Source organism: Dermatophagoides pteronyssinus, unplaced genomic scaffold (assembly GCF_027571235.1).
Source record: "Dermatophagoides pteronyssinus isolate colony J.1.1.1.1 unplaced genomic scaffold, Derpt_VIB-CSIC_2022.12 sq0012, whole genome shotgun sequence".
NCBI lineage: Eukaryota > Metazoa > Arthropoda > Arachnida > Sarcoptiformes > Pyroglyphidae > Dermatophagoides > Dermatophagoides pteronyssinus.
The window spans coordinates 280,365-290,164 of NW_027461536.1; the positions used below are offsets into that span (position 1 = coordinate 280,365).

Genomic DNA, 9,800 nt, shown 5'->3' on the forward strand with positions numbered 1-9,800 from the left:
TGACATGATTTTCTGTATTCATTGATATATTAACGATGTGCACATGTGATCGTTCTCTTTTTCCGTATTAAATTTTGTTTTCTGTAAATATTGCATGCGTGTTTCCGCCGCCAATTTTTTATCTAATAAAAAAAAATTCTGATTCCGAAAACACGAAGAATTCGACGAGAAAGAATTTCTATTTTCATATGTAATTCAACAAAAATTTCTGCTAAAAATATCATCTGGAAATGTAAGTAGTAAACAACAGATTGTTATCAATCAATCAAATAATTTTTTTTCAATTTTTTATCATCCAACAAAAAAAAAGATCAACGATATGGCACCACCCAAAAGTAAACAAGAAACGCAGGAATCTTTGACAAGAATCGCTATTGTCAATCATGATAAATGTAAACCAAAACGTTGTCGTCTTGAATGTAAAAAATCCTGTCCAGTTGTACGTATGGGTAAATTATGTATCGAAGTAACGCAGAATGATAAGATTTCGAAAATCAGTGAAGAATTATGTATCGGTTGTGGTATTTGTATTAAAAAATGCCCACTTGGTGCAATTACCATCATTAATTTACCTTCAAATCTGAGCTCCGAAACAACACATCGTTTTGGTCCAAATTCATTTAAACTTCACCGATTACCAACACCAAGACCGGGTGAAGTACTTGGTTTAGTCGGTACAAACGGTATCGGTAAATCTACTGCATTAAAAGTTTTAGCTGGTAAATTGAAACCAAATCTGGGTAGATATGGTGCCGATGCACCTGATTGGCAAGAAATTCTTGTTTATTTTCGTGGTTCTGAATTACAGAATTATTTCACTCGCATACTTGAAGATGATTTAAAAGCCATAATAAAACCACAATATGTTGATCAATTACCAAAAACCATTGCTGGTACTGTCAGCACGTTAATCGATAAAAAAAATGAACGAAAAAATAAGGAAGAAATGTGTCAATTATTAGATCTAACCGATGCTATACTTGAACGTGATGTTTCCGAATTAAGTGGTGGTGAGCTACAACGTTTCACTATTGCAATGGTATGCATTCAGAATGGCGATATATTTATGTTTGATGAACCATCTAGTTATTTGGATGTGAAACAACGATTGAAAGCTGCCGAAGCTATACGATCATTATTACAGGTGAATAAATATATTATTGTCGTCGAACATGATCTTTCAGTTTTGGATTATTTATCCGATTTTATCTGTTGCCTATACGGTGTACCTGGTGTATACGGTGTTGTAACGATGCCATTTTCGGTACGTGAAGGTATTAATATCTTCCTCGATGGATTTGTACCGACAGAAAATCTTCGTTTTCGTGAAGCATCATTAGTTTTTAAAGTAGCCGAAACTGCAAACGATGAAGAGATTAAACGTATGTGTCGTTATGAATATCCACGTATGATCAAACGTTTAGGACCATTTGAATTGACCGTTGAACCCGGTACATTTACTGATTCAGAAATTATTGTTCTATTGGGTGAAAATGGAACGGGAAAAACAACATTCATTCGAATGATGGCTGGTAATCTAAAACCGGATGAAGGCGAATCCGATGTGCCAACATTGAATATTAGTTATAAACCACAGAAAATAAGTCCCAAATCACAAGGAACAGTACGAATGTTATTGCATGAAAAAATTCGTGATTTTTTTACACATCCACATTTTCAAGGCGAAGTGGTGAAACCATTACAGATTGATAATATACTTGATCAAGAAGTACGACATCTTTCTGGTGGTGAATTACAACGTATTGCTTTGATTCTTTGTCTTGGTAAACCGGCCGATGTTTATCTAATTGATGAACCATCAGCATATTTAGATTCAGAACAACGTCTTGTTGCTGCTAAAGTTATTAAACGTTTTTTTCTTCATTCGAAAAAGACCGGATTCATTGTTGAACATGATTTCATAATGGCCACATATCTAGCTGATCGTGTTATTGTATTTGAAGGTGAACCATCAATAAAAACAGTCGCTACATCACCACAATCATTATTGTCCGGTATGAATCGATTTTTGGAACTATTGAATATAACATTTCGTCGTGATCCAAATAATTATCGGCCAAGAATTAATAAATTAAATTCAGTTAAAGATACTGAACAAAAACGTGGTGGTAATTTCTTTTTTCTTGAAGATTAGATTTTTTTCTTATTGTATTTTTATTTCTCAATGTTTCAAAAAAAAAAACCAATCAAACAAACAAACAAAAACAAATGTCATGCATTATTATATAATTATTATTAATTTTATTATAAAAAAATTGAAAAAATATTTCGGAAAATTGTTTTTGATTGTGAACGAGAAAGTTCTCATAGAATTTATTTGTGGCGCGCGTGCATTTTTTCTGTTGTCATATTAATTTATCTGCTGACCAGAATGCACGGTCAGAATTTCATTCTGTTTGTTTGCAATAAGTTAGCTTGTTTTGTTTCATTTGTTTTTTTTGGCTGAAAATTATTTATCAAAGAAAAACTAAATTAAAATGTCATATTATGCGGTTGCAAATGGTCGACAACAAGGAATTTTTAATACTTGGGTTGAATGTGAAAAGCAGGTAAAAGGATTTAGCGGTGCTAGATATAAAAAATTTAAAACTAAATCCGAAGCCGAACAATTTATAAAAAGCCATAAACCTCCTGTCATTATTTCATCAAATTCGAAGGCAAAAATTTTTGCGACGACTTCGACCACAACAACAGCTGATAGCAGTAATAATTTTGTTCGAATGATTACATCTAAGAAGAATGGATCACCATCTAACAAAATCAAACAGAATAATCAAATAAAACCTGTTGGTATTTATGCTAAACAAAAACATCCCCCAATTCCAAAAAGTCGAAAAAATGATTTCAATACAATACGTCGTAATCATCTAGGCGATCCAATTGTCTATACCAGTGATTCTCAACCCGTGTGCCGCGGCACATTGGTGTGCCGCGAAATTCTGAAAATGCAACTGATATATATTTTGTGCCGCTAAAATTGTGCCGCGACAACAAAAAGGTTGAGAATCACTGGTCTATACTGATGGTGCATGTATGAATAATGGTAAACGAAATGCTAAAGCTGGTATTGGTGTATTTTGGGCTAATGATCATCCGGATAATATATCACGTCGAATTAGAGGTCGACAAACAAATAATCGTGCCGAAATTGAAGCAGCTATCGTAGCCATTCAAACGGCATTGAAAAATAATTGTTTAAAATTGAATATTTATACGGATTCAAAATTTATGATAACAGCCATGACCGAATGGTTTCCCAAATGGAAACTTAATGGTTGGAAATTGTCTACTGGTGAAACGGTTAAAAATAAAGAAGATTTTTGTCGTTTGGATGAAGAAATTAGTAAAATGGATCGTCTAATATGGACAAAAGTACGTGCACATTCAGGTGATTATGGTAATGAAATGGCCGATAAATTGGCTACAAATTCTATTAAATAAATTCTAAATTCTGTGATTTTTTTCCCATAAAAATTCGCTTTTTGTAAATCAAATTATTTTTTATTGTAAAATAAAATAAATCAAATTTTTTATTCAACAACATAATTTAATTGTTGTCGATGATGATGATTATAAATATGAACGCAATGAATTTTTAAAAATTTTTGTGTTTACATTCGATCGATAATTCGAATCATGGGAAACAGCTGTTTAATCGGATGTTCAGATACAGTAGAATCCGTGGTTCAAGATAATAATAATTGTATAACAACTGGTCTAAATGGAATGACGATAGCGGCTACAGGAGCGGATAAAATCAATCAAACGAATCGACGTTGTATACGTCCATTTACAATAAGTCGAATAACATCGGTACAATTAGCAAGTGATGCACGACTATATCGTGATCAAACATCACGTAAAACACCGGATGGTTTAGATATTGAACAGAAACATATATCATTAAATTCATTAAAATCATTTATACAGAATGAATTATCAACTGATCTAGTAATTCGTACAAAAATCGATCATTATAATATTGAAACAAATAAAGTAATACAAAATTGTTATATTACAAGTTTTGGTGGTCTTTCATCAAAAACATTGAAAACAAATCATATAAATTTATTATTGAATGCAACCATCGATTTACCTATGGTTGATTTTCCAAAAATTAATGAAGATAGTCAAAGTCATAAACAACAACTATTAAATACGGAAACATTACGTGTACCGATCAGTACAAAAGAACCAAGAACATTAAAATTATATATAAATGATGTTGCCGATAAGATACATGAAAATTATTTAAAAAATGGCAATACATTAATCTATTGTTATGATGGTTCATTAAATTCGGTTGTATTAGCATTAGGTTATCTAATTAAATATACTGATCTTTGGTTATCTGAAGCAATATTACATATGAAATATACAAGAAAAGGTTTCGAAACAGCAACAGCAACTACAACAACAATGAATGGCAATGAATTGGGAACATTTCGTAAACCATTATTTAGATTTGCTGATAAACATGGAAAAAATGATCTATTCGATTCAACCATTAAATCAACAAAATCTAATTAAATCAACAATATGTAATGTGTGTTTGTGTGTTTGTTTCATCTTTACACCAACCAAGAGAAAAAAAATGAATAAATAAAATCAATTGCATTTTCTTTCGGTTTGAATCGATAACTTTTAAAATGAAAATTGTTTTATCATAAAAATTATTGCCTTGAATAATATTTTATTATGATATTTCTTTTTTTTTTTTTTTTTTTTTTGATTTCTCTCACTCTGTAATATGTGCATCCTTGATGATTTAAAAATTTTGGAAAAAAATTAACTGATCGTTTTTTTGTTTTTGTTTTTTGGTATGAATGTTTGTTTGCGGTGTAAATGTTCGAAGAAGGTTGTTTTAGAACAAAATGAATCATCCATTCGGATCGTATAAAAACTTATTATTATCATTATTCGCATTGTTCATCAAATAAAGTGTGTGTTTGCATTTTGTCCTAATTTTTTTCCCATTAAATGCTTGTTTGTTGTTTGAAAAGAAAAAAAAATTTACTAAAAATGTCATTACAATTTGATTATACGGAGAAAGTTGTATTAATAACCGGTTCAAGTTCGGGTATTGGTGAAAGTATTGCTAAACGTATGGCTGAATTGGGTGCATTTGTTGTTATCACTGGCCGTTCAAAAGAAAATATTAATCGTGTTGCTAATGAATGTTTACAATTATCACCAAAAAAATCTAAACCATTAGAAGTGGTTGCCGATATAACGAATGATGATGATGCAAAACGTTTAATACAATCAACAATCGATATGTTTGGACGATTAGATTTATTGATTAATAATGCTGGTTATGCACAGGTTACATCTGTATTCGATCCAAAATCATTGGAAACATTTGAAAAAGTTATACGATTAGATGTTCGTGCTACAATCAATCTTACATTAATGGCTATACCATATTTGGAACAAACAAAAGGAAATATTATTAATATTTCAAGTGTTTGTAGTTTAAAACCGGTAAATTTTAGTTGATTTTTAATGAATGAAAATCATATCAATAATCAATAATCATAAACATTGTGCGAATAGCTTGTAGGATTTTATGGATATTGTATGGCTAAAGCAGCGATTGATATGTTTACTCGTGTGATTGCAATGGAACTTGGACCAAAAGGAATACGAGTTAATTCGATTAAGTAAGTTTGTTTTTAGTTTAATCTATTTTTTTTTCATTATAACAACTAATCTTCAATCAATGTTTTTCAACAACAATAAATAAATAAAATAGTCCGGGTGGTGTACAAACGAATTTCTTCACTGCAATTGGTTTCAATTCGGAACAAGTAATGCAACAAGAAGAATATTTACGAAAATCATCACCATTAGGAATGATGGGTGAACCGAATGATATTGCCGATCTTGTTGCCTATGTTGGTTCAAATCATGCAAAATTTATGACAGGTAGCTGTTTATTAATTGATGGTGGTGCTTTATTCAGTTCACTTGCATTGGCTACATAATCAAAAAAAATTTTCTGTTTCCATCTGACAAACAAACAAACACAAAAAAAAACGTACTGATTAACGAACATTCATTCCAATATTCGAAAGCAAATTTGTCCTTCGAACAATATCCTAATACAACTTTATTTTTTTGATTGTAAAAATACCGTTGATTCAATTACTATAGTAAAATTAATTTAATTTGAAAAAAAATTATTTATATCATCAATTAATGGATCGAATAAAAAAAATTAAAATCGAATTTTATTCATTTGTGAACATTTATTATGATTGTCACAAGATGGAGTACCTCTTTAGTAATCAAATCGAATCAAATTAAGAATTGTTTTTTTTTGTTTTGTTAATAATTATTTCCGTCCATTTCCTATAACCGAAACTATTTTCGGTTCAGAAAAAATTCTCTGTCAAGAATTTTTTTTCAATGCAATTGTTACATTGTATTTTCTTCTTTTTGTTTTGTTTTGATTAAACGATGAAAACAAATTTCCGTTTTTTACACCCACACAGGCAGTAATTCTGTTGTGCTTAAATTCTTTTTTCTCATTTAGTAGTGAACAAAAATTATCATCACTAGTGAATCTTTATGGAGGATTTTTCTCAACGAATGTTTCAGATACAAATAAATGTTTTAAGCCTTTTTTTCATTGGTTAAATATACGATGATGATGATTGTCATTTGATTCTAACTTTGTTTTTCAAATTCATTTTCATGGTCTGTTGATCATTCATATTTCACAGTCATGGTCATTTTGGTTGAGTCCAAAGAATTTTCGACAACAAAATTGCCTGTCCAGCTTTCCCACTTTTATGTGTGTGTGAAAAAAAACAACAGAATAAATTCAATTAATAAACTAATTTTTCAAAAAAAAGAAGAAAAAGAATTTAGAGAATTTTCTTCCTATGCAAGAATATACATAGAATTTCTTTCATCTTTCAGAAAAATATTAAAAGTTTTATTCCGAAAAAAAGAAATTCTTAATCATTCAAAAGAATTTTTTGTTTGAAACAAATCAATATTACATTCACAATAATTCATGATTCTCTTTGGTCATTATAATATTGATTTTTTTTAGAGAATTTTTTTTATTGCCCCTCTGAAATGAATCATTTAGATTTTAAAATAAACTTATCAAGTTTAATTTTTTTTAACTAAAGAAATATTCCTATAGGAAATTTGAAATATTTTTTTTCCCGGTTTTGGTTTCATCGATTTTTTTTCCTAACCATGTTTCCATTACACCAGATTTGTCATACACCAAAACAAAGTGTGCGTGTATCTTGGTACAGAGTTATTTTATTTTACAAAAAAAAATGCATGTGCGGATCGTTGAATCGTCGGCAATGAATTTCATAACCGAATAAAGTATGCAAAAAGGGATTATGATTATGTTTAGATGATGATGATCATCATCAATGATAATGATGATAATGAGAATCGTTTATATATTCTGGTTGATTCAGTTTATTTTATTTTTTTGAATTTTTAAATTTTTTTCTGCTTCTTTGTTTTTTACATTTGTTTGTTTGTTTGTTTGTTTTTTCGTTGAAGCATCATTTTACATATTATAAAAAAATGGATAAAATGAAAATAAATAAATTCATAGTGATTATGATATGTAAATATCATATCGTTCATATTCATTATTCTGGATTCTGAATGTTTTGGATGATTCCATTTTTTCTTTAGGATTCTGGATTTTTTTTTCTCTACAATTCTTCACTCTTTTTTTTCGTAAATACCGGGTTTTATTTTTTTTTTTTTTGTACAAAGTGTTTCTCTTTGTTTCAATTTTCATTTTTTTCATGGAATTTTGTGCATTTCGTGTGAAAACTGTAGCAAAAAAGTTTTATTGATGGTGATGGTATGATTGAATTGAATGAAAATGGACAATTTGAATATATTCATATTTCAAACATCCATTTTTTTCGGAATGGTCGATGCAATTCAGTTATAAAACATTTGTACAATGTTCTGTTCGAATGGATCAAAGGTCAGGATGATAATGATGATGATATTCATTCAACAAAAGAATTATTTGTATCAAGTTATGGCCATTATCATTATCATCATAATGATGATCATTATTATTATTAACGGATAAAGCAAAAAAAAGAGAGAGGAAAGGTCATTTTCTTATATATCTAAATATATTGAACGAACAGATTTTTAGCATTTATTCCGAAAAGCAAAAACAAAAAACAATTGAAACAACGATAATAAATGATGATGATGATGATGATGATGATAAAATGAAATGGATAAAGTTTTCATTTATTCATTTTTATTTTTAGAAACTTTTCCTATGATAATGATGATGATTATATATGGCAGTGATAGTTTTTCGGTGGTGATGGCAATAGCCAATCATAAATGCAAATGTTGTCAAGTTTTTGGTGGAGGAATTTAAATGTATTCATTTGGTCTGTCCATAAGTGTATGTATGCGGGTTATTCTAATGGACCATTCATCAGTAGCAAGTTTAAATAAAAACGGTTAAGATTCATTTTTTGTTTTTGCCAACCCAATGGAATCGAAGAAAGAGTTTGTTGCCCATTATTTTTTCGGAAAGAAAAGTTCACCATCATCATCAGTTTAGATTTCATTTTATGTCAAAGTTTGTTGTTGGGGCTTTAATTTTTCCTTTTTTTCTATTCTCACCCGAACAACCAGACTATTTTTTGTTTCATTCGACTATAGAAAAAAAGTTGAAAATTCGGACGCTTTTAAATCGCGTTTAATTTCGTTCCCGGATTTTTTTTCTTCATTTTATTGAATTTTTGTTGAGATAACGAATAGTGAATGGACATGGCAAATGTTTTTGGTGTAAGTAAAAACAAAACTCCAGATTAATGGATGTGTAGCAAAAAAATAACAACAACAAAGCCAAATCAGATTTAGATCAGGACAGCCTAAAAACATTATCTAGGCCATTTTATATTCAGAGAAAAACATTATTGGATTTGATGTTTTTGTGTATGGGTGTTTATTTATTTTTTTGTTTTTCGTTTGAAATGAAAAATAATTAATTTTGTAACAAAAATTCCGAAAGTGAAAGAGAGAGAACGAAAACAATCATAAACAAACAGAGTAAAAATGTCCGAAACAACGTCAAAAGTTTTTCGTTTACAAAACGATATTTCGTGTGTGTAAGTTGGTGAGAAGAAAAAAAAATTAACCCATTCGTTATTCTAATTCAATGATTCTTTGGGTGACTACATATAATATTTGTAACAACAGACTAAATATAGAGGGGGAGAGAATAGAAAATTTACGAAAATTTTCGGCTATTACATTTGGATGATGAGAGGGGGGTTTGATAAAATAATATTCTCTTGGAAAAAGAAATGTTAAAGTTTTGTTTTCCTATCTCTTTTGCCAACCCCATTCAACTAAACACCATCATTGCCCATTTAAAAATCGGCAATGATGGTGTTTAGTTGAATTTTCATTGCTTTAAAACTTTTTCCATTTATTTTATCCAAAAAATACTATACTGTATGTGTGAATGGACAAACTTTTTTTCAACATTCTTTCTTCCCCCTTATCAAAAAAAAAAAACTAAACAACAAACCCTGACAAACAACTAACAAAATCCAAGAATATGAAACATTAACTTGAAGAATGTAAATCATAAATTATTATTACAATTGTTGTTTTTGTTTTTTCTAACTATTTCTCTCTCGATATTTACAAATGTTATTTTACAAATTGCAATAGACCGGAAAAGGGTGACATATAAACAAAAAATACAAAATAATAGTAGACCTTTCTCTCCCCCCTTCGATACA

At 29.5% G+C, this 9,800-nt stretch overlaps 4 protein-coding genes across 4 annotated transcripts; all 4 read left to right on the top strand.

The window, feature by feature from the left end:
• Positions 1–2: 2 nt before the first annotated feature.
• pix (ATP-binding cassette sub-family E member 1 pix) lies at positions 3–2,287 on the top strand. Its single transcript, XM_027339370.2, has 2 exons — positions 3–232; positions 311–2,287. The coding sequence occupies exon 2, from the start codon at positions 320–322 to the stop codon at positions 2,153–2,155; it is 1,836 nt and encodes a 611-aa protein (XP_027195171.1). The 5' UTR covers positions 3–232; positions 311–319; the 3' UTR covers positions 2,156–2,287.
• Positions 2,288–2,357: 70 nt separating this feature from the next.
• Positions 2,358–3,567, top strand: LOC113789794 (ribonuclease H1-like). The gene is made up of 2 exons (XM_075821787.1): positions 2,358–2,913; positions 3,026–3,567. Exons 1-2 carry the CDS (start codon positions 2,499–2,501, stop codon positions 3,460–3,462), a joined length of 852 nt encoding a protein of 283 aa, XP_075677902.1. The 5' UTR covers positions 2,358–2,498; the 3' UTR covers positions 3,463–3,567.
• A 10-nt stretch (positions 3,568–3,577) lies between these two features.
• On the top strand, positions 3,578–4,655 carry LOC142645493 (uncharacterized). Its single transcript, XM_075821783.1, has one exon. The coding sequence runs from the start codon at positions 3,658–3,660 to the stop codon at positions 4,549–4,551; it is 894 nt and encodes a 297-aa protein (XP_075677898.1). The 5' UTR covers positions 3,578–3,657; the 3' UTR covers positions 4,552–4,655.
• Positions 4,656–4,870: 215 nt separating this feature from the next.
• LOC113789790 (3-oxoacyl-[acyl-carrier-protein] reductase FabG-like) lies at positions 4,871–6,191 on the top strand. Its single transcript, XM_027339371.2, has 3 exons — positions 4,871–5,505; positions 5,578–5,684; positions 5,777–6,191. Exons 1-3 carry the CDS (start codon positions 5,002–5,004, stop codon positions 6,006–6,008), a joined length of 843 nt encoding a protein of 280 aa, XP_027195172.2. The 5' UTR covers positions 4,871–5,001; the 3' UTR covers positions 6,009–6,191.
• The last annotated feature ends 3,609 nt before the right edge of the window (positions 6,192–9,800 follow it).

What these genes read in the sequence shown, in the direction of transcription:
- pix (XM_027339370.2), top strand. Translation starts at nt 320, where the DNA reads ATGGCACCACCCAAAAGTAAACAAGAAACGCAGGAATCTTTGACAAGA.
- LOC113789790 (XM_027339371.2), top strand. Translation starts at nt 5,002, where the DNA reads ATGCTTGTTTGTTGTTTGAAAAGAAAAAAAAATTTACTAAAAATGTCA. An exon ending in GTGTTTGTAGTTTAAAACCG is followed by an intron (nt 5,506 to 5,577) that starts GTAAATTTTAGT and finishes TTGTGCGAATAG; the next exon opens with CTTGTAGGATTTTATGGATA. An exon ending in ATACGAGTTAATTCGATTAA is followed by an intron (nt 5,685 to 5,776) that starts GTAAGTTTGTTT and finishes TAAATAAAATAG; the next exon opens with TCCGGGTGGTGTACAAACGA.
- LOC142645493 (XM_075821783.1), top strand. Translation starts at nt 3,658, where the DNA reads ATGGGAAACAGCTGTTTAATCGGATGTTCAGATACAGTAGAATCCGTG.
- LOC113789794 (XM_075821787.1), top strand. Translation starts at nt 2,499, where the DNA reads ATGTCATATTATGCGGTTGCAAATGGTCGACAACAAGGAATTTTTAAT. An exon ending in CGATCCAATTGTCTATACCA is followed by an intron (nt 2,914 to 3,025) that starts GTGATTCTCAAC and finishes AAAAAGGTTGAG; the next exon opens with AATCACTGGTCTATACTGAT.